This window comes from Ammospiza nelsoni, chromosome 1 (genome assembly GCF_027579445.1).
Source record: "Ammospiza nelsoni isolate bAmmNel1 chromosome 1, bAmmNel1.pri, whole genome shotgun sequence".
NCBI classification, from domain to species: domain Eukaryota; kingdom Metazoa; phylum Chordata; class Aves; order Passeriformes; family Passerellidae; genus Ammospiza; species Ammospiza nelsoni.
The window spans coordinates 71,701,711-71,726,406 of NC_080633.1; the positions used below are offsets into that span (position 1 = coordinate 71,701,711).

At 44.5% G+C, this 24,696-nt stretch overlaps 1 protein-coding gene across 2 annotated transcripts in view; it reads right to left on the minus strand.

The window, feature by feature from the left end:
* Positions 1 to 19,151: 19,151 nt before the first annotated feature.
* The window catches only part of TNFRSF11A (TNF receptor superfamily member 11a), a 29,369-nt gene continuing 23,824 nt past the window's right edge, over positions 19,152 to 24,696 (minus strand). For both annotated transcript variants that reach the window (XM_059485989.1, XM_059485980.1), the window contains exon 10: positions 19,152 to 23,543. In XM_059485989.1, the coding sequence (XP_059341972.1) occupies positions 23,161 to 23,543 (383 nt within the window). In that variant the 3' untranslated portion in view covers positions 19,152 to 23,160. The remainder of the gene's footprint in view (positions 23,544 to 24,696) is intronic.

Genomic DNA, 24,696 nt, shown 5'->3' on the forward strand with positions numbered 1-24,696 from the left:
GATTCTTTCTTTTAACCAGAAAAAATATAACTTCTCTCATGACACTTCACTGAATCAAGTCTTTGTTTCATCCAACCTCATTTTTCTCCTGCATTACACCTTTCTACTAATATCTAAGGACTTTAGTGGTTCTCAGGAAAGAAAGAAAAAAATAAAGTAAGATCAAAAGATGGACAGGCATGCTGACCTCTCTGTCTTGCAGCCAGAATGTTTGAGGACTGCATAGCAGCTATCATACAGGCTTTAGTTCAAATACAGTATATAACAAAAACATCTTTCCACCTTTCTGTATTGGTCATATTTTTTCTTGATTTGTTATTTCTCTAAAGGAAATATGGATTCAAAGCTACTTAGATTATAAACAATCCACTGTAAAGCACATGTTTATATACAAAAAGCACAATAATAGACTGTAAGTAAAAGACTTCCCTGTTTGAATTCTATATTAAAGTCTCACCCCAGACATAACAACTGTTGGTAACAGATAAATTTCAACTACTCTTCCTCTTCTTAAATATTTTGTTATAGAAAGCCTTTGGGATCTTAGTCAAGGGGTGGGTCCCGTTGTACTCAGCACAAATCCAGAACAAAAGGATGGAGAGTTCACAGCACAGATATAAGGCCAGATGGAGCGGACAATAAATGGGCAAATATATGGAACCAATGAAATCATACTGATCTGTGTACAGTGCCCTGGTCTCAGCACCCTAGTGGCTTAGTCCTTTTTTTTTCTTTTATCAGCACCATAAAAAAGCAGCATTCTTTAAGGTAGCTAGTGAAACCAGTTAATAAAAGTCTTGTGCATACCTTCAGTAAACTCCCTTAAAGCAGGAAAAGTGGTGTCAGAGAAAACCCAGTGTTGTTAAATTCCTTAGCTGTTCAGAAAGTGGAGACAGTGCAGGGTCATTGGAAGATCACCTCAATTTTGGCAGGGACAGACATGGTGTCCCTCAGAGCATGGGCACAGAAAAAGGCAGAAAGAAGGGAAAAAAAGAGCCCAGAATCAAATTCAGGGAGGAAGGCCAAGTGGGAGCAGTTGGAGACATGGAAGACAGACAACATATGGCAATAATATTGCAGGGGATGGAAACAAAATGCTGTGTTGTTTAATAGAGGGCAAAGAGCACAGAGGAGAGAGGTCAGCTGGGGCAGACACTGAATAGAAGTTCAGCTCTTCCAGTACATTTGAATCTAAAGCAAAGAAAGGCACACAAGAAGATGTGTGCAAGGACACTAATCACAGATGCTTCTACATTGCATAAGATCCTGGGAGCAATATCGCAATGCCTATGTGGGACACTCTTGCCCCTGTATCTCTGTTATTAAATACAAACATACTGTTTACTCTCTCTTTCCCTTAGAAATACCAAGGCACCCTGGGGAAATACAGTTAAGCTTTTATAAAATCATCAGCATGCTGCTGGGTAATTTTATTCCCATCTAAGTCCTGCTATGTGGTTAAAGCTGGGCCATGTGCTTCCTGTTAAAGCAGAACACTGTGTCCCACCTTGAAAGACACACCACATCCAAGTCTCCACAAACTAATAGGTCTGAAAGGGCAGCAAATCTGAGACCTACATGACACTGGGCCACTTGTTTATTGGTCTTGCAAATGTGCAAATAAGATACATGCTTGTCAATAAAACATGTTTCGATCTGATTTTCTCCAATGAAGAAAAATAAGACACACAGAAAAAGAAATGTTTTTTGGTGCCTGAATGTCTATCGGTTCATTTTCAAAATCTGCTTTTATTTATGCTCTGGTTTTCATTGATCTCTGGTGATAAACATGCCAGCTGAGAGAACTTAGTTCTAACACACAGTTTTTCTTCCCTCTGCCAGAAGTGATCTGGTTTCCTATGAGCCGTGCTTGGGAGTCTTCAGTCAAGTTGAAATATATCTCAATTCAGTGGATTATAACCAAATTAAATACAGCTTTGCTACAAAAGATTTATTCTTTTTTAGGGTCTTCAAAATGAATTTTCATTCCTTTTCTCTCTAAAACAACAGGTTTATTGACAGCATGTGTCGTTCTCTGAAATCCAACACATTTCTTACTGCACCTTATTATGAATCCCTTCTCTCATCTTTCTTGGCTGAGCATTTATCTCCCACCTGCCTGCTCTCTCCTTTGTCTCCTGTTTCCAGACCAAAACCTTCCTCCATCACCCTGTTGGCACAGTCATCTTCATGTGCTCAGCTTTACACGTCCCCAGCATGGGACAGAACCACACTGAACACACCTGTGAGGACCTTACCAGTGTCCCAGAAACCCCACAGTGGTTTTCAGCTGGGCTTTGTGGGCTCCTAGGCCACCTCTGGTTTGCTGCTGCTGACTCCCTTTTCCTAGGATGCTTTTCCCAGCCTATTTCCTCTTGAGCCTCCCTGTGTACATTTGGGTATTTTTTTCTGACAGAAAGCATCTCAGAGGGAGCTCTCATTCAACCTGAGGAGCTGAAAATTCCCTTTTACAGCATAAGAACTAATTCAGTAGGAAATTCCAAGGAACAACCAATTTCAATGTTGTTTAATTAAGGAAAAGTGCTTCTCTTACCTTAGATTTGATGCATCCATATACCCAAACACACAGTCAGGGGTTGAAATGCCTTGATAGGGCACACAGAGCATGCCACATTTGCACTGTCAATACTGCACTTCTCATGTGAAATAGTGGGAGCAGTGAGACTACTTAGTCACACTTCTCTATTTGCATACCAATACTTCTGAGTTTTCACACAAGGACTTCTGATTTTCCCCTGTGACTAAGGCAGGAAAAGCACAGGTACACACCAGAGGAAATGCATGTCAAGAATATATTTGTACCTGTGCCTGCTCCATTTGGCTGCTTTTCTCACCTGCAATGAAGCCTCCTAGCCCATTTAAACTGGGAAGGTTACACATTTGTGGTTCAGACAGCCCAACATATGAAACAAGGGGTGACTTGAATCTCAACTGAGCTTTGGTGAATCAGGAGTTAGTTGAAAATAATTAACTGTGACCTAGTCTTTACCTCATTGGAGCCAATATCTTGAACCACAAAGGGGATAAGGACTTGTAGAGAAGTGATTCTGTTTGAAGCTTTTTTGCCATTATTGTCTGGTTGGTTAATATTATTTGTAGCATAAACCAAATTTATTTCACTTGGTAATGGTGAAACAATACATCTATAAATGATGGTCAACACCTTGTGTAAAAATATTTAACAATGAAAAAAAAAAAAAAACCAGGATGAAATTTTACCTTTCCTGAAATTCAATCTCCTGTCATTACAGAAATTAAATTTCAACATTGTGGTGAAGACCCAGCAAACAAAGCTGTACAACTGTTATTTACAGGTGAGGGAAACCTTCCTATGACACCGTTTCACTTTGAAGTGGGAAACACTTTCTACTCAGAACTAAACTGCCTGCTTCTGGTAATTCAACACCAGTAACCTAAATATCCTTTGATGGGGCCTAATGGGGCTTTTTTGCATGCAAATTCCCACAGCTCGAGAAAGAAGGTGAAAGTGGTTTATAGTGCATGCAGCTAGGTGCATTGAGTATCCCGTGTTTTTAGATCCCAAAGTCCAGGTGTGGAAAGGGCTCCCTCACCTCTCGGCTAGCAGGGCCAATGACCAGGATTCCCCAATCCCGGCCTCATGGTGAGCAGTGGAAGGGCTGCTGCTCACGAGGAGGAGGAGGAGGAGGACATGGGACCAGACGGCGGTTGTTTAGCTTGGCCGTGCTCACCTCCCGCCGCAGCCAATCTCGCTGCCAGCATCCAGTCGTTCCCACAGTAAGCCCGGTCTTAGGCTGGGATGCTTGCGTTCAGTTATTAATTTGGATGTAGCTGAAGTTTTCCTGAGGAGCTCGAGCCACGCACAGGAAGCACATATTTCAGCTTCCAGCCAGGGCAGGAGTGAAGCAGGATTTCTCTGGCAGGGGGAACAAGGCCGTGGTTTTGCCTCAGGTCTGTGTTCTGACTGGGTGGTGGGGCTGGTGGCAAGGGGAGGTGGGTTCTTCACAGAAAGCCACAGGAATTTCTTCGTGGAAAGCCTTCGGCTGTCTTAGACACTGGGCTTAGGCCAGGAACCCTGGAAGTGAAAAGAGCTACTTAACAGTTTCATAGCCTTCTTTATGTTCATTTGTAAAGCATTTTGTGAGAGGTGAGTTAACATTAACCCCCTTCCACACAGAGCAGAAGCGGCAGATGTGTCTAAAAGCACCTGGCAAATAATGACAAAAATGTAAAGAGAAGCAGAGGCCTCTCATTCACAGACCATGTTTGGGCAAAAAAGAAAAAAAAAAGGAAAAAAATAATACTAAATACATGAAAGGTAATAAAAGTACATCTGTCTGTAAAATTGTTTTCATAGGATCACTGAGCTGTGACTGCAACTGATGTTGTTTAAGTCTGTGAGTAGACACTGGCTTTGCCATGAGCTCTCCTGCCCTGAGGAGCCACATCAAAAAGATTCATTTGGGCAGAAGGGAAGATGGCTTAGATGCTGAGAATCTGACTTCATTTCTTATTTCAGGGTGACATAAACCTTCAGAGGTCTGTATCAGTTAGATCACAACTTGTTAATGATGTGGTAATTCACCACATCTCTATTTTGCCTAAGAGATGTAGAAGTCAAATTAGTGCTTTGCTTTTTGTTCCTTGAAGAAAAACAAGAATATTTTGGTCTCTTTCAAAAATGGAGTATCAAAACCACTATTTTAATAAAAAATAATGAGTAGACTTATGTCCTTGCTCAAAGCTCCATAACACACAGCATGTATCAACACACAGAACAAAAATCTCCACAAAATAATGTAGTGGCCAAAGGAATGCAAAGTAACATCAGCAATGGCTCTAAGGGAAATGCTTGTCAAAATCACTCCTAGAAAAAGAGTCTGTGGCTGCTCTGCTCTTTTTAACCAGAGAAGACTTCAGTGGCAGTAGAGTGAGCCACGGTTTTATTTGCTGCGTAGTTGCCCTGTAGTCGCGCCTTATGTCGTTAATTCACGAGTGGAGATACCACACAGCTCAGCCTAACGCACCCTTGCAGCAGCAGCACTGGTGCAGAGCCGAAGGGATAACTTCGTTAGCTCAGCCAGCAGAGGGAACTGCTAATCAGCACTAATTGCTCACACAGGGCTGACAGATATCCTACCAAGCTCACTAAAACCCCAGTAAGTCGTGGCACTTCACACTTTCTGTGCTGTGTCTGGCTGCGGATGACCCGGCAGTTTCCAGCAGCTCGGTCTCCCTCCGAAGCTCCCCTCCAGGCTTCCATTTCCCCTCGCTTTGACCTTACGGCTTTCTCCCGGAAGGAGGGTGAGCTCCCAAGCTGTTTTGGCACAATGGCATTTCTGTCTCTTTCTGGTCAACTGAGTGCTCAGATAAATTAAAATCCCGCCTGAAACACACAAATTCTTCCCCCCTCACATGTCCTCTCAGTCTCCCCTAGTTGTGCTCCTGTCCCAGATATTTCCTGCCAAGCAGCAGCTGTACAAAGCCAGAGTTAAATCAGGTAGCTCATATTTAGCCTCAGCTTAGCAAAGCCAGAGGCAGGTTTGACCCACACTGACTGGCTTCACAACTAGGCTGTGATCTTGTACCACAGTGCCAGAGCCACAACGCCACAGCCAGTGCCTGGGCAGGTACCACTCCTACAGAGTACCCCTTGGAATTCCTCTCAGCTTTCCACAGAGGAAACACACACATAAGTAATAACAGTAACTTCAAAGCTGTGGTTATCAGCAGCTAGTCAAGGTATGGCTTGGCTGCATCCTCTTCCCTGCCTCACTCCAGGCTGAGCCTGTGTGCTTTGTATCTTCCAACATGAAGTACTTCCCAGTGATATCAATTTGCTTCCAAGCGGCAAACAAAAGCAATCCCTAATGCCATTTGTTATAGCAGTCCAACTTGCTTTATTCAGTGCTCATCCTGGTGTTTTATTTCTCCAAACTAGATAAAATAAAAGGTGCTTGCAATGCCTCCTCCCTGCAAACAGCTATAGCTCCCATTCCAGCAGGAGCAACCCTACCAGCACAGCTGCATAAGATAGAGTGGGAAGTGAAAAATCCTCCATCAAACATAAGCACTCCAAAGGGGACCCACTAGATTGAGAACAAAGAAGGCATGCAGCAAAACCCTCATTAAACAGCTTCTGATGACCTTATATCTTAGAGGGCATTGACAGTGATAGGAGCCAAAGGCGGCGCTCTTACACCATCACCTCTGGGCCACCTACATCCCTTTCATGGCCAGCGAGCAGCCAGAGCACAGCCCGTGTCAACCACTCCTCTGTTGCAGAGGCCATACAGAAACCCATATGGCACCTCCCTGGCACCTCATTTCCTGCACCCCAAACATCCCAAGGAAAGGCTTGGGTAGCTCAGGACCTGGCCTGCTGCATCCACATAAAATCAGCAGGGGAGTCCTGTTTGCAGGAATACAATGAATTAACCTGGATGAGGTCCAGGACTCAAGTTACACTAATTATGGGTTTAAAATTAATGTAACACTAAACACCTGCTTCCTTCCAGCCTGAGAAAGATGCCTTAGAAGGGTGTTATGTCTAATTTCTGCTTTTACAACCTTGAGAGGAAGGTGCTTTTACCATGTGAAATTAATTGCTTAGGTGCCCTCCCTGGGCTCTCACTTGGAAATCTGAGCTTTTGAAAAAATGAGAGAGTGAAAAGACAACAGCTGTAAGATGAAACCCATGATAGAATAAAGGCAGCACCTTACTGAATTAATTTTACTTTTCCCTGTAATGCATCCCTAGTTGGCATCCCTGCTTAACCCTTCCTTTTCTATAGCAATTTATTTTTCAAAAACCTCAAAACTTTTCCAGTCTGGATTTTTTTTTTCATGTTTAAACAAAGCCAGTTAAGATAACAGAAAGCTGTAGAAGCTCAGGACTGACGAACCTCACCCAACCTACCCCCATCTTGCACTCTCCAAGGAAATCTGTCTCTCTCTTTTCTGGGGTACCTGTGTGGCACAGAGCCATCCTCCTCCTCCAAGCATGGCTGTCACCAGCTAAGCAGCAGCCCTGCCTGCGCATGCAGCTTGGGAATACAACCAAAGCCATCCATACAGCATTGCAGCTGGAGAAAAATTCTTAAGGGGACCACATGCTCCCAAAGTGTTTCTGGGAACACCTTACCTTGGACTGCAGCCCGGTGATACACTCCTTTTGCTTGCATCATGTGGCAAAGTGCACGTTCCTTCCTCTCCTACCTGGCCTGGCATGCAGGTCCCTCTCCATCTATCTTATGGCCTTTTTGGAAGGGCATGGAGGGGAGACATAATCATTCCTGCTCACAAATCTTTAAAAGTTCTGTAACTTGTGCACAGTCATAGGGAAATCAACTCCCATTGGGATTGGCTCACAGCTTATATATATTACTCACCCAGGGCATTATCCTCGAACAGGAATTTGGATTTTCAACATGTGCATGCACTGCCATTCTGATTTCTTGCAGCACTTTGTGCTTTCTGCATTTTCAATGCTGTATTTCCAATTCCCCATGTGCTGTACTGCCCCTGAAGGAAGACTCATTCCAGACATCCAACTCTTTGGGCAACTTGGAGCAGCTGCAACTTTATTAAGGAAAATAATTATATGTAAGAAACAATTTACTTTTCTCTTTGAGAGCTCAGCGAGCTCCTTAGTAAGGTGAGAACAGGGATCAGCCACTTAATATTTTGAGTTTGCCCAGCTTGGCATGAAAACAGCACCACTGCACCACTGTTGTTGTCTTAGAAGTCAGTGGTTCTCCATGGGGCAGTATTTAGAAATTAGAAACCACCTGACAGTCTTGCAAGCATTTTATTATTAAAAAAAACCCCTAACCAATAATGAGATAAATCCTCCTCATTCTGTGAGTAGATTTTTCCCAAACTGAATAAAATCAGGTCATTGCTTCCAGGTCTGCACTAACTGCAAATACCCCTTGCTCCCCCACTGCCACATTTTCAATATGTTGTGAGCCCAGAAATATGTCCTCAATAGAAAAGTCAAGCAGTCCAACGACCATCAGTCCTGGGGGAAGGGGAGTGGGGAATCACTCCCTTCCATCCCAGACACTGGGATGTCTGCAGCTCCAAACAGCTGCAGTAGAAAGGTGGGAACAGGCCAGCAGGTTTGATTAGAGGAAGTGGCAAATTCCAGAGCCAAGAAGGAAGGAGCCCTGAGTGGCTTAACTCAGGCAAAATAGTTGAACCATTTAATTTTTGTACTTGTTGATGCTATTTCAGTGCCTCCGTCTGTAACATCTGGTTGCCTTAGATACATGAGGTAACTACGGCAACTAGTTATTACAGGAAGAGGCATAAGAAATAGATCAACATTACTGAATTTGGCAGGCTCTAAAATAGCTTTTCTGTAAAGCAGAGGCAGGTGCAGAGGGCACAACAGCACCGTGGGGCAATGAAAGGCAAAGGGGGCCACAGCAGGACAACACCCTGGCATTAGGCTGCTTAAGCATCTGGATGCATTCTCTTTAGATCTCCTTGCAGCAGGATTACTGGCTGGAGTACCAAAACACTTGAGATGCTCAAGGGGGTTGCCCAGTATTTGTGTTGGGGCTATCTTCACTCTAAGTCATCCCATCCCCATCACCGTACCCTTCCCAAACCTCTCCCCTTCAAAACCAAGGAAGGTGTTGGGAAGTACTAGTTGTCCTCCATGGATTTCTGCTAAGGAGGGATATATGAGGTGAAAAGCTGTAGTGACCAGAATCCCTGTGAGCCTGAACACATGTCTTAATATCAACACTTTAATGGCACAACTGACACCATGCCTGGCTGATGTAAAGTACTGTTGTGCACAAAACAGACCATAAAATGATGCACAGTTCTCATTAACTGATCATTTTAGTTCTTTTCAGAATAATTAGTTAATCTGTTGGAAGGTGAGCAGCTTTGAGGCTGGGTTGTCTTTCCTGCAGAAAGTCATTAAAGTGCACTGAAACACCCCAGTGACCTTCCTGCTCCAGACAGTAGGGAGGAGTGGGTGTTCCCAGATTTGAAAGTGAACCATCCAAGACTGCCAGAAAGACATGTTTGTGCCCGAAATGTCTGTCTGACTTTTTTTTTTCCTGGCTTGCAGGAAAAGCTGTGTTAATAAATCCTCAATAAAGGATTGCCTGAAAAGCTGGATCCGTGTGCTGTCTGAATATCCTTCACCAGGATTATTCCTGCACAGAAATTTTCTCTACATACCGAGGACAAAGCCTTCATTTCATATTTGACTCAAAACTACAGACATCTACCGAAAGAAGCAAGCACCACTGTTTCATCTGATGCATTTCATTAAAAATATCTCTAAGATCAGAGTGTTACAATAGCCAACCAGCCCTGGTTCTGCAAATGAAAAGCATCATTCACTAATCCTGGCAACACTATATTCCAGACCACAAAGGGCGCTGCCTTATAATATTGTTTACATATGAAATCCGAGTGTCTAAACCAGAAAGTCTCCACCTTTTCACCTCAGCAGGCTGCTCCAGGGAAGTCTGCGCAGAGTTTTGCTTCCCTTAGGATGTTTTCCTCATTAAACAGGCTAGTTGGTAACTAACGTAAGTTTGTATTTTCCCTAGCAGATTGCCCTCTTGGAATTCTTTGCTATCTATCTTCAGAGATGAGAACTGGTTAGATGAACAGAAATGAGATTCAGTCTCGGTAAATGTAAAGTAATACACGCTGGAGGAGTAGTGAGAGCATTTTCAAGTACCATAAGGGCTCTAAACTAACTACCTCAATTTCATAAAGTGACCCAGGTGGCAATGCACAACTCAGTGGAAGTCATTACTTACCATGCAATCAGAAATGTTGACAATATATGAGAAGGCTTAAAGAATGGGCTGCAAGTATAAAAAAATAAAAAAAAGTTTTAAGACTGTCTCAAATGACTGAGCACTGGGCAGACTGTGGTATAATGTTGTGCATTTGCTGATTAAAATATTTCAGAAAAAGTATCACAAGCGTTCATAAAGAATAGGAAGTAAGATACCTTTCCCATTAAAGAGCGATCTGAAGGAGTGAGACTGTATTCCCCTGGAAGCAGACAACTAGGAGGGGGCCTGAGAGCAAGCATGGGGAAAGAGAAATGATCTGCAAATATCAACAGCCTCTCCTTTCCTTTCTCTGTAATAAAAAAATGGGATATTCAACAAATTAGAAGATGGGAAGTTCACAATATCAAGAAGGAAACACTTTTACACAGTCCATACTTTTTAAAATGCAGTGGAAATTGCTGTGAAAGCAGTCTAGGAGGTTACTGCCTGGATACTCTTTGCTATTTTGTACCTGCAGGCAGACACTGGAAGGACCATGTGCTGGCTCTCTTGTCACCCCTCATCAGTGGCTGAAACCTTAGCCTGAAAGAAACCTGAATGAAAGTGGCCACGTAGCAAGATGTGTGAAGTCTGGCGGCTGGGAGCTGGGACACACACTCCACTCCACTTCATTCTGGGACTGAAAGCCAGCAACAGAGAGGCAGTAACAAGTCTGTGATGAAACAGAGCTGCAGCTGCTGGCTCAGCAAATATAGGTCAGAGCTACAAAACCTTAATCTACGGAGGAAGCATGAATGTCAAAAACATAATCAGATTCAAGCAGGATTACAAGTTGTGTGGGTAACCAGAGCCCTAGGAGTTCACCCAAATTAACTGATAGAGAATTTATCTCTTTCCCTGTAGATGCAAATGGGACTAAGCAGCAAGACCTTCTGAAAACACAGTGACCTTTTCTGAAACTTTAGAAAAATTGCAAACTTTTTCCACCCAGCAGGCAACATAGTTCCAGGACCTTTCAACAGCAGTGTTGCAAGCTCACCTCTGCAGTGTCTGCTGTTCAGACACTGTTAGCTGGGATGTGCTGGAAATGGGAGGGCAAGTAGAGGAACCACAGCTTGGCATAGAGGAGCAAGTCATTGTTTTGGGGGACACATTCCACTACAATACTGGTGCATCACTGTGTGCTAAACAGGGGTGTGGGTATGTTAAACAGTGAGCATCAGTGTGTGTTAAATAGAAAACAGAGAAGCAATCTAAAGTCACAGAAATTACTCAGAAGTCAAATAGCTTTTTACCTGTGGAGAAGTTCATTTTTGGTAAGTCAAACCCATCTGTAGGGCTTTATTCCCTGTGAAACTGTTGGAGGTGATTGCCTCACTGTCACCAAATTGCCTGCTAATGTTGCAGCCACTGAGGCAGCTGCAGAGGACTGGCAAGGGCAGATTTTCTGCTGTGGGCAGGAGGGATAGAAGGGCTGCTAGCAAAGCAGGTGCTTGGGGGAGGAGCAAAAATGTCAGGTGAGGAAGCTTTATGACTTCTACTCAGAAAGTAAAATACAGGCTTCAATTTTGTGAGGCCTTTCCAAGAGCATTTCTCTCCACATGTGCCATTACTTTTGTGTGGGCCAGTTACACAAGCAGTGCTTCTAGGTGCAGGACCCCTAATGATTCCAATGGGAAAGTCATATTTGGGCTGCTTGCAGAATCCAGGAGTCCTGTGTTGCACATAACATCTTGCTGTGACAGCCTTAGAGGGTATAAGCTGCTCTAACCAGACATCCCTTTCGGGAGGGAAAAGAGACCCTTCAAATCTTGCTCTTTGCAGACACACACTTTCTCACTGCCAGTCTGAAAAGTGAGATCCTTTGACTCTGTAGCATTGATTCTTTTCTCTGCAGCAGAATCATGATTACTTAATTTGTAGCCACTGGAGCCTATGGCAAAAACTTTTGAGAAAAAGAGCCAAGATTTTCACAGCTGACTTGAAAACTAGAATGAGCACAGGCAGAAGAAGACCTACATCTACTCAAAATGGAGTGAACAAGGTCTACCCATCCTAGTGGGATGAAAGCTTAAGCCCTCTCAAGGAGCAGGGTGAAGTCAGGCTATAACCCCAAGATTAGGCTGTTCTTTATAGTGCCATACAGAGTCGTTTGAACTCTACCCACCTTTGGTCATTCCCTGATATTCCAGACATTAAGCCCTGCTTTAGTCTACACAGACAGAAGAGCAGCCTGGGCTTTGTGTGATGGGACCTGCATTTTATAGGACCAGATAACTGAGACTGCTTTGAACACAAACAAACCAAGCAGACTCCTCCACGGCCATTACGATTCTGAGGCTCACCAGCCTCTCTTGAGACACCAAATGCTTCACCTCAGGTGAGTCAGACAGTAGGAAAAGATGTTCAGCCAGAAAATCTTTCTGGCACTTTTGTCTTTAAATCTGTATGTATGTAACTTTGGGGAAAACAGAGAAAAAATTCTTTCAGAATTCTTTCAGAATTTTTAGAGTTGTATACCATGTATTTCCTATATACTATTAATATTACTTATCAGCATTGCAATAGAGTATTCACTCTTTAACCAACCATGCAATGCCTCTGCTTTGTTAAAAGCAAACCCAAATCTCTTTGTGTTGCTTTTGATGAAGTCTGAATCTGTTCACAAATATTCTACTATTTTTTGACAGTGTGTGATGGCTATTAGTGCAATGAAAGATTATCAGGATATTAGGCTACTGATATTTGCTTTAAAAATGTAACTTTTTGTAGTAGCTGTGTTACATTTCCATACTTGTTTCTTTTCTTTTTTTAGCTGCAATATGTAGTCCTTGCTCATAAATTTACAGTCTTATATTAATGTTTTTCTTTTTAGTGTATATAAATGCTCTTCACATGTAAGCCAGATTTTAGCCATATATCATGTTTTACAGAAATGGCAATGGGATAAAAACCACACAGACGTGTTTCATCTTTAAAACCTAAAGTGTCATCATTCAGACTCAAAAGTGCAGAGGTTATAGTCATTACAAAAGGAATAATTTTCTTTGTGCTGAGTTTATTAAGCAGAATGCAGTTCTTATTTCAGGAAAGTAGGCCTGGGTTAGACTCAGCAGGAAAAAAAAATACTTCTATATAGTAGTTTTCAATAGAGTAAATTTTAAGGAAACTTTTTCTCTATTAAGAAAGGGATTTTTTTTTTCTTTCAGAATTTCTACTCTCAAAGGCAGCTCAGAAATGAGAAGACTTCTAGGAAATTATTTCAAATGGAGGCAGCTCTTGTCCCAGTACAACAAGAGTCAGATAAGAAAGCTTTAATTCTAGTACAAAACAGTCTTTGACTTCAAAGGTTTAATTTCTAGCTGGCACAGGACCAATAAAACCAATAATTTCCTCTTTAGATTATGTTTTGTTCTAATTGAATGTCTGTTCTTGTAAAGCATGTTAGTGAGTGGCACACAGTGCTGGCTGCAGCCCAGTTTGCTGAGCTCCTGACTTTATGCATTTGGTAAAACACATAATTATGTGCATTGTGTGCATGGAGCCCAAGGTCCCACTGACTTTGTCAGCTGATAAGATCTCATTTTAAGACCATCAGCATCTGTTCATAAGTTATTATTCCTCCCATTCAGATTTCAGTTATATTATTTGTTGTGGCTGTTTATCCTCGTTGGCTAAGGATTTCAAAGCAGCTTCAGGGATTTAGATACATTTTCCATTTTGAGTCCATATTTACATTTCCTTGAAGAACCCCAGTCACCCTATTTATAGACCTTTGTTAAGCTCCGTGACCGCAATCCCGTGGGCTTTGGGCACAACATTTATACATTTCACTTAAGGATTGGTCAATGGGCAACACAGGCTAAAATATCTATTTGAAGAGCACAGGAACAGTATATTTTCTTTCCATATAATGGCCTGAAAATGAGAATACAATCTTGAACCATGGCAGCATTGATCAAATTTAGACAGCAGGAAGAATTATTTAGCTACAGAGGAAGTGGCACATAGGACAATGTTGCCAGAGGATGCTGCAATGTTTCCACCTTCCAAAGCAGTGCGGCCAGCAGGTCAAGGGAGGCGATTCTGTCCCTCTACTCCACCCTGGTGAGACCCCTCCTGGAGAGGGGCATCCATCTCTCAGGTCCCCAACAGGAGGGAAGGACATTGATCTGTTGGAGCGGGTCCAGAGAAGGCCACCAAGATGATCAGAGGGCTGGAGCACCTTTCCAATGAGGAAAGGCTGAGAGAGTTGGGGTTATTTGGCCTGGAGTTAAGAAGGCTTCAGGGTTGTGGCCTTCCAGTATCTAAGGGAGCTTATAAGAAAGATGGAGAGGGACTTCTACAAGATCATGTAGTGCCAGGACAAGGGAGAACGGATTTAAACAGAGAGTAGAATTAGGAAAGAATTCTTCCCTGTGAGGGTGGTGAGACACTGGAACAGGTCTTAGATAAACTGTGGATGCCCCATCTCTGGAAGTGTCAGGCCAGGTTGGACAAGCCCCTGAGCACCCTGGTCTAGTGGAAGGCAGAGGGGTTCCTGTCCATGGCAGGGGGGGGCTGACACTAAATGACCTCTAAGGGCCCTTCCAACCCAGGCTGTTCTCCGGTTCCGTGACTTTAACGGTTGGTTATATGGTATTTTATGTTCAGCCGTGCTTCCTTTCAGGCTGGCTCTTCAGGACCCCTCTGTGTCTCTGCAGTTTCATACAGCCAGCAGGCATACAGGGGGCAAGGCCAGGCCAGGCCAGGCGAGGGCTGCTGAGGGCACCGAGGGCAGGGATGGCCGGCCCGGAGCTCAGGGCTGTAGGCCGGGCTCCGCTGGCCGGACAGCAAACAACCTCTCCTTCCTGGCTGCTGGGAGAAGCTGTGCCCGGGGGAAACAGCAGCCTCTGGAGAGAGGGGCTGGCTCCGAGCCGCGCTTCCCCCTCGTCCCCGCTCCTGCCGCCGCCGCCGCCTCCTGAGGGCACGGCTGCCCTGCGGCGCCACCGCGCGGCCCCGCGGGACACGGCGGGACGGGGCTGGCACGGCTCCCCAGGGACCGCCCCCGTGAGCCCGGCACGGCCCGGCCCGGCTCGGCACACAGCGCTGGGCGCAGGCTGACACACACACAGACACACACGGAACACACACACAGACACTCACAGATACACAGACGCACAGAAACACACACACAGACGTACAAACACACACACGGACACAACGCCCGCGGCTGCTAAAGGTGTCACATGCACCTACCCCACTGCAAAAAGCGACCTGCCCTATTTTTCCACATGCAGCGCTGTCAGGTTCAAAGCATTTGCTCCGATCTGGCGCTCAGGTTATCGCACACATGACACCGGCTCCCTTCAGGAGACCCAGCATGCACAAAGGCATTCTTCGTGCAGGCTGGTGGCGTAGGACACACACCGCACCGGGAATTCTAAGTTTCCATTTTGATCACATTGCTCAAACATGAGAATGAGTCATCCACCGTACTGAAACCACGACCTTTGTATTTACACCGAAAAAGGAATGATAAGCTTAGGACAGGGAAAGAAAACTAGAGGGAAGAGGGGAAAAAAAACCTTAAAACATAAAACACCCAAACCCAGGCATATCTTTGCTCTTTGAATCACAGTCAGCTGATGTTATTCACATGCAAGCTAAAGAAGTTGTGGCTGTGATTGGGTTTGTTTAATGTATTTGCATGAACTCCAAGGGAATCATGTCAACAGCTCTGCAATCCCTGCAGCAGGCATATTCTGGTCACAGTAAAGCAGAGCAAGGCTTTTTGTGTCCATTCATCCAGTAAAGGAACCATATGAGATATTTCACTTAGAAATAGAGTCCATGTTTAATTTAGAACAGCCATGCCCCTCAGCCATCCTCAGCAACACACAATTATCCTGCAAGGGAAAAAATGCTGGCAGGGAAGAGTTGTTACTGTCAAAGTAACCAAAACATGAAAATCCAAAAGGAAACAAATCTTGTAAAATTTTTTAAAATTACTAATAGGACAGAATTCTTGAATGTGGTTTTCCACACAAGTGAGAACAAACAAATACTAAACTGATTTAAATTATTTTTCATCAACAAACCACCAGCTGTAGCACTTCCTACAGAGCAGACAGAAGTGTAGTGTGGTGGACCTGAATGGGACCTGTCAAAGAACATGACTTTAAAGAGAACAGACCCAAAGGGTGTCAATATTTAAATACAGTAGGCCAGCCTGACTGAGAAAACCCAAGCATTTACGTGGATTTATTATTTATGCCTCTGTCATACTTGGAGCATCCCTTCAGACAGAGGGGACAAAATCCTGACAAGGATTGTTTTGTGTAAGTGTAAGATAATGAACTGGACAGGTTTCTAATGTATCCCTGAAGTGTGGCCCATTCAGCAGACAGGTTGGATCTATGGGGTGTGGATGAAAAGAATAGGGGTTGCAAGAAACATTTATGAGCAGCCTGCTGAGACTATCCATCTCATTCTCCAATACATTCAAAGTGTGTTCTCAAAAGAAAATTTGGCTGTGCACCAGTGGGCAGCTGCATTTTTAAGTGGAAACCTCTGTTAAATTAAAAGTTTCTGTGTTATAGCATGAGCTCTACCATCTGTTGTCTAGTTCATTTATGACCAGCTAAGCTTGCAAAAAACCCAACAAGGAACTGAAAGGATGCAAAAGGCAAATGTCCCTTGGGGAAACTGTTTTGTTTCCCACAGGGAGCAAGAACTTTTGTGCTTGAGTGGTGCCTACAACACTAAAAGGGAGACGAATGCTAGAGCTGAACAAAACCAGAGAGAATAAAGAAAGTAAGCTGCTTCCTAAGGATATGTAATTGAGAACCATAGTGGCAGGCCTGCATGCTAAAAAACACCTTCCAGATACTCATTTGAGGCACTTCAAATAATTGAGACTTTGTATAAATAGCCTTCCATTATAATCCAGACATGATCAATAGGAACAGCCTATTGATGCAGTGGCTTCTGCATTTGAAACGGTTTGTCCTCATGTGCTGCTTATGGCAAATTTCAGCTCATTTTGTATTCACTGATTTTATTTGAGGGAGACACACACAGGCCTGATTTCATGTGATAGAAACCTGCATGAGTTGCCAGCTGCTTCTGCTGCAGGACAGAGGAGACTGAGTTCTCATGAGATAACACCTGGTACTGGACACCAGGAATGACAAAGCCTCCAGGATACTGCTGGCCACGCTGCCATTTCCAGCAGCACAAGTTCTTCTCCCCACATCTCTACAGGGCAGTGGGGAGAGGGAACACATCTTTCAGTCTCTGCTCCTCACACCAGCTCCAGCCCTTGCCTCTCATCCTCCCCTTCTTACAGGTGGGAGATTTGAAGGCCCATTCCCAGGCACGAGATAAAGTTTATTGACCTATAACCAGACAAAAGCACAACAGTGGGGAACTTGGTGAGAGGCTTTTCTCATCAGCTAAGGAAACAGCTCTATTAGAAAAAAAAAAGCAACAGCTTCCAAGCTTTTGAGGGAAAATAGAAAAGGTGGAAGAGGAAGAGTAAAAGAGTGATTTGAGGACGTGGGCAAGAGGACAGATCAGCTGGGTGTCTTTGGGTCAAAATCAGAGGAGTCACTATCAAGGAAGTGCTTGTGGTAGGTGTTTGCTGTGGAAGACCTGATGTGGAAACAGATAAAATCTTCTTCAACCAATTGAAGACTGGCAGTGGCAGCCTTGGCTGCACTGGTGAGATTATCCTAAGGACTGTGAAGAAGGTGAGTAGCAGAGTAAAGCCCCACACCTTCATAACAGCAGAGTTTATCTTGCTCAGGGAGATGTCAGGAGCTATCTCTGAAGTCTGCTTTGGAAGCCAAAGGTGCTCAGGAGCATTGGGAGACACTCAGACAGCATTCTCCATGCACAAGAGCAGCCCAACCACCTAAGCAGGCACAGCAAGAACCCAGCCTGGTTAAACAGTGAGATACTGAAAGAGCTCAGATGCAAAAACAAGGAACATGAAAGTGATGGAATAAGGAACAGGCTTCCAAAGCAGAATATAGAAATATCACTCAGGCACGCAGAGAGGCAGAGGGAAAGGTTAAAGCCCAGCCCTAGCCTGAGCTGGCAAAAGATGCCAAGAACAGCAAGAAAATACTAACATCCTGTATTGTGTGTTAGCAAGCAGGACAAGGAGAAGGTAGGTCCACTGTTGAGTGAGTTTGGCTAGTTAATTGCAAATGACAGAGGGAGAACTGAAGATTTTCTTTATGCCTTCTTTACCTAGATCTTCATGACGAAGGTCATGCTTCCCTATGGAATCAATGAGGAAGCAAGTAACAAACTGCTGATAGTGGGAAAAGGCTGAGTTAGCTAAGGTATGTGTTGGCTTCTCCCAGTTGCCTTCTTCTTCTTCGTGCCCAGAAATAGTTTCTAGGAGAGTCCACTTCATAATTTTTCAAGGTACTCAAGTGAGGTTGACTCATCTGTAATTTCCCAAATCTCTTTTTTTTTTTTTCTGTTTTTGTAGATGGGTATAATATTTGCCCTTTTCCAGTCAGCTGGGACTTCCCCCAGACTCCACGACATGTCAAAGATGTTGCAGTGTGCCTCTGCAATGATGCTGGCAAGCCCTCCCAGCAGCTTTGGATGCATTCTGCCAAGTCCCATTGACTTGTGTATGTCCCATTTGTACAGCTGGTCTCAGACACTCCTGATCTCCTTTGCTCTCCTTGGAAACCTTTCCAACAGTTTTCTGTGAAGCTGAAATAAGAGCAATTTCATGTATGGCCATCTGCATATATTGAATAGAAATGTGAGACCACCAACAGAAACATGATGGAACAGACCTTTCAGCTTTGATGCAAGTAAAAACTGGTGCAACGCCCAGGGATCGGCCAAGTGGTGAGGCAGGCTGGGAAATGCACCAGAAGAGCTGTGGTAATCCTCAGCCAAAACAAAGAAACCATAAATCAACTAGCCAGAAGAAGAAGAAGAAATAAAAAAAGCAGTGTTAAAACACATCCAACTGGACACTCTGGCATCCTCACCTACCGCAACAGGGTTCGTTAATGTTATGCGGTCATTGCCTTGTTCAAAGGCCAGAGAGAATTGTAATAAAGCATTTTTTCACAAAGTTCATGCTTGCAAATGCTCACATTTTACAACACAACAGATGTGACAAGTCAGCTGGAGGGCCTGAAGGCAAGACTGGAGCAACACTCAATGCAGAGACAACACAATCATCTTGGAGGCCACAACCAACTTGGATGCCTGGCAGAAGGAAAAACCAAGCAACCACATGATCAAAGAGAAAACACTGGGAAACAGGGGTATATGTTGGGGTCTGCCCAGGTGCTGCAGAAGGGAATTCTTCAGTCATGGTGTTTTGCGGAGAAAAGAAGAAAACCCCACAACTTTGTCAAAGTTGTAAAGCGGTATGTTTATTACAGCGCTGGACGCACGTGGAGATTGCTCTCCTCAAAAAAGGCATGCGTACCTCTGGGAACTTCAGGTCTCCTTTTATCCCCCTCTCAAATACCTATGCATACAGTTTCACAATAGATTCATACATATTCATTTTTATGGGTTTCGTGTGACTTTTACCACTAGTTCCTTTTTATCAGAAAGAATTCCGAGGTCAGGCTGACTTGCCCTTACAGCAGTCCCTGTCTCTCTCTATCATCTTCTGTCTCCTCCTCTTTATCTCTGTCCTTAGCTGAAGTAAGCTAGGCCTCACTGAGCTTAGGCCTTGCAGTCTGGCTAAATAACTGTGGTTTCTAACCACAGACTCAACTCAAAAACGTACATTTCACCTAAATTAAAATGGATTTCTATCCTGGAAAATTTTCACTTTGCTTCAATGGTAGATTATTTTTATAGAGGCACTGCTGCCTAATGTGCATGTAGGTATCTGATAAAATGAGAGCACTATTAAATACCTGATAAGCACAAAGACATCTTTCAGTAGGGTTCTGTTTTATGACAGACACAGGGGTGTAATTCCTCAGATACCGTCAACATGATATAAAGGAGGAGACCTGAATGGACAAGTAGAAATGGCATTTTAGTGGTGCTACTCCCAGGTATGCTGTAAGCCTTGCAGAGTAACTTCCAGTCTCTCTGTGAACATTGTAGCAAAGTACACAGATTAACAGCCATTACTGTCTACTAATTCCATATTGTGTTCCATGGGAATAAGAAGGGCTGCTCCAGTGTCCTTGTTTTCCCATGGCTATATGCAGAATTACTCCTGTCCTGCTAGGTTTGAAAGTGGCTGACTTTCTAGAACACCTAGTATATTCACCAAGGATAATTCATGCAATGCCTCAAACTAAGAGACTTGTAAAAATGCATGCTGAGCAGGAGGAAACTTCAGGAATGAGCTGGAATCAGTGCCTAGTTCTCAGCAGTAAAGCATTATCACACCAGGTCTAGGAGAGCTCCTATCAGGCTCAGTGCAGGTGCAGAATATGCATTGCAGAATGCACTGTGGAAGGTAAGCACTTCTTGTTAAAACAATTCAACATACAAAAAATGTTATAAAAGCCTAACTAGGAATGTGATTATGCTCACATTTTGCTCTTTTTTCTTTTTCTTTAAACAGGCAGAGGCATAAAGTATTTCATTTTCCTTCTTTATTCAAATAAAACCTTCACCTTTTCTCAAATAGATATTTCAGATTTTTATTATCATTAATTATGTGTATTACAATAGCAGCCAGAAGCCTCCAAATTAGTGCCCAATGCACAGGTCACTGTTGTACAAACAGATGCTAAAAACCACTCCCAGCTCCAAGCTGATGACAAATGAAATCAGGAGGATAAAGAAGTCCCTTTGGGATCCTTATCTAAGGAGTCAGGCAGAGACCCAGGGAACATGCAGCATGCTAATGGCTGTGATACTGTTTTTTCACTTTGAAATAGACTCTGGAGGAAGAAAAAGAACTGGGTCTGTTGGTGCATCATGTTTCCCATATGGGACTCGTTTCTTCATGCTTGCTGATGATCCTAGTTTCAGTCCTTGCTCAGTAGGAACCTGAAATTCAGCAAGTGAAAAATGTGTCCTCATCGAGGGCACAATAAATTCTCATTACCTCCCTTCAAATCAGGATTTTGAGCCTGCTCTCTGGTGGCATTTACAAATCAAGGGAAGAAAGAAGCTGCAGAAAAAGACAGACCTGGGTAATTTACCCAGAGATGAGGGCAAGAATTCAGTCCTGCCTGCCCTGTAAATGGGGCTGGTTGGATGTTTTCCAGCAGGACTGATGTCCTGCAGAATGCTTTCCAGAAAAAAGCAACTGAAAAAATTAAGATGAAGCAGGAAAATATTTATACCACCTTTCCTGAAGGTGATGGTGGTTCTGCTTCCTTGACCCTATTGTACCAGTGCCAAGGGGATACAGAACTATTCCAGAAGTCACTAGGAAGAGGTTGTAAAAGATCCAGCAGGAAAGACAAAAGAATCCCACAGACAAGAGAGCCTCAGTTACACACCTTCAGAGAGGCAGAGGTAGCTTGGGCCATCACTGAATGGGACACTCTACCTGCCTGTCTGAGTCTAGGCTAGGGTGATCTAGTTCTTCGAAGGTCACAGAGACGTGGAAGTGAGACTGGCTGTTCATCTGCCCTTTTTGCCAGTCACCCAAGAGAGAGTCTTGCACATTCGTACTGAACTTTACATCCCAGATATATAAACAATGCAGAATTATTCTCCTGAGAGGTGAAGGTGGCTAAGCCCATCTTTTTGTTTTATGCATGAGCAGCTCTTTGTGACACAGTGATCACCTTGTCAGCTTTGTAGGTGCTCTTTCCCCACAGAGCAGTACTACTGCAAACAGCAGATATGCAGTGAACCCCTCAACTTTAAAACCTTCCTGGGAAGGAGCCCTCCCAACCAGAGACCTTTTCCAACAGGGAAGCCAAAGCTACACTAGGTAAGAGATCCCTTTGCTGTCTGGCAGGAAACAGAGCACTTGCCCTCCTGAGGGCTCCAGCTGCAGATAGATGCCTGCAGCATTTGCACCTGCAGGAGAACGTCAGAAAATTATCCCTTGTCAGGAAATCATTAAAAATGTTTCTTTTTCTTATGGGAGTTCCTTGAGACTCTGCTCCCTTCATCTTTCTCTCCACAGTGGCTGCTAGAGAAGGCTTCAGGACATTGGACATGAACCAAAGCCAGCTGAGTAGCCAAGACTCCCTTCTAAAAACAACTATTATTGTTCTTTAATGCAAAACCTTTGGTCCCATTGCTCATCAGCTGTCAGTTCGACAGAGGCTACACTCTGACTTCAGCTCACACAGGCCAAGTTCTGGAAATAGCTTCATGCTACCTAAGTAAATCTTTGCCTATTAATGAAAATAGCAAAGGGAATGACAAAATTGTTTGGGCAGATAAAAGAACAGATGTTTGACCCTGACCGAATTCTCCATCTTTGTAACTCCTGGAAACATCCACAGCTGGTTGTCACAGACCCTTTTTCCTTTATCTCTTTCTGCTAGCAGCTCTTTGTCTTAAATTACAGTGATGTTATTCCTGCAGCAGTGTACCAGGCACACATCACTCTCATCTCCAGAGGTTTGAACTCCTCTGGAGAGGTGCAATAAGGCAGAGGTGAATCAGGGTCACTATAAATGCTCTTTGCTCAAGATTAATCTGATATGCTTTTAAGGCTTATCAGCTGTATTTTGCATGTTATCATCCTCTTGTGGCAGCATTACACACACCTATTAATACCCACAAGTCAATAAGGGGCAGCCCAGGACCTTGGCTCTGGTGCTGATTTGGGACTGGAGTGTCTGCTTCCTTGGGGAAAGATGGAAAGGGATGATGCCACCTGCCACATCACCACAGGGAGGCAAAGGCTGCAGCAGCAGCATGGCTTCCTTCTACCTCCAAGACCCAGCAAAATGGGTACAGCTTACTTGCCAAAAAGAAACCCTGAGGCACAGCTCAGGGGCCCCATGAGTCCGGTCCTTGGCCACACCGCCCCCTCTCCAGGAGCATCCTGCCCACCTGGCCAGCAGTGCTCTCCTCCTCACAGAGTCCCCAGGTCGATGGATCTCAGCTCCCTTCTGCCACTTGCCAGGGAGAGGTGGCAGGGAATGGGGGGCAGGCAGGGAACCCATGTCCCTGTAGGGGAGAGGAGAAAGCCCTGCTGCTGCTTCTGTAACAGGGGCAGCGTGCCTGGCTTCACACGCGTGCCCATCCTCATCGGCCTCCACCCAGAGCACCACCACCACCACCACCACCACCATGTGTGCCATCAGGGTCCTTCCAGCTGTAAATTTCCCAGGAGACAGCAGGGGCACCAACAGTCTCCCAGTGTGTTGTGACACCCAGGATTTTGGCAGCACGGCAGCAGCCCCACACCCCGTCGGGGGCTGTGCGCCGGTGCCCTGGCCTGCAGCAAGGACATCGTGTCCCATCAGTTCAACACCTTCTCCGAGAAGTGTCCCAGCTTCCCCTCCTCCTGCACGGGCTGGGAGGCTTGGCCACCGCAGGAGGGGCCCCACTCCTGGGCCAGGGCTCCACCAGGCCACCGTGGTCCCCCGCTGCCCGGGGCCGGGCGGGTGCCCTGCAGCTCTGCACACTTCTCCTTGTAGTGCTGGGCGTTGCCGGCGAAGGTCTCGCAGCGGCTGAGGTTCTCCTCCTGCACCGGGCTGCCCACGTTGTCCTCGCTCAGCCCCGAGGAGGCCGCCGTCCCCTCCTGAGAGTTCTGGCTAAGGTACACAACAATGATGTCGCCCTTGAAATTCATTACTTGTCCACTTGAAATAAAGGTGGAGTTACTGTTTCCAGTCACATTTCCTGAGGAAGGACGGGGGAGAAAAGAAGACACACATGATTAATATCTTCCCCTCACAAGGTGGACGCTTAGTACAGTGAACTTAATCTGCTGTGGTGGCTTTGTCCTTGTTCCATTATTTTTTCCCCCGTGACATGAGGATGCTCTCATAATCAATGCCTTCCACTGGACCTTTTCATTATTTCCATTTTCATCTCCCCAGGACAAAGTCTGTCATATGCAAGGAGCCTGTCTGGAAGCGTTGGAAACATTTTCCCTCTGAGCTGTGATCTGGGAAGCCAGAGACAGGGTGACAATCTCGTGTCCCCTGTGCTATCTGATGCACAAAGCTGTGTCCAATCTGCCTCTGCCTGCAGTTTGTGAGGAAATGCTAATTATTTCTGATTATGAGATTTATTTTTTCCTAGAGTCCCAGAAATCACACTGTTAACCAAAGAGGCAATAAACTCCCAATCAATCCTGCCATTTGGGTTAGGTAGCAGGCTTACTGAAGAAATACTGAAAGACTTAACATCAGATCACACAGTCACACAGTGTCCAAAAAACACAGAGCTTATACAATTATGTTATGTAGTCCAGATCCTCCAGGTATGTACACTCTGGCACCCATCTAGCCTCTGCACGGATTTAGCTGGATATAGACTGAAGCCATTGAAGAGACAGACTCTATATTTTAGCAACTTGACAGAGTTATGGTTTCAGTCAGTCTGCCTGAGGTTAGAGATTTTTCAGTAAAAATGCAATCTTTCTGCTATTCAAGGACTGGGCTGCTGACCTAAGTGACAGCAGGACCAGGCTCTGGGAATTAATAAACTTTCCTCAGAGCAGAAAGAAAATAATGGAGAACAAACTTCCAACATCAAACTAACAAGCTTGCTGAAGTTTGAAAACGAAACAAACTGAAGAAACCAACAAAAATTTCCTAGCCTGTCAACACCCTTTCTAAGAAATGTTTTTCCTGCTGAGCTTCACTTCATCATTACTTGCAGACCGATCCAACTCCTTTTAGATACTTCGTGTTTTCTTCTTTACATTCCTCATCACCCGAGACATTCCCATTTCCCTTGCAGATAAACACAGCCCAGCCCAGAGAAATGCTGTTTTTCCAGTGGCCACAGGTGCTGTTTGCACACCAGCACTGGGCACTGGTGTCCA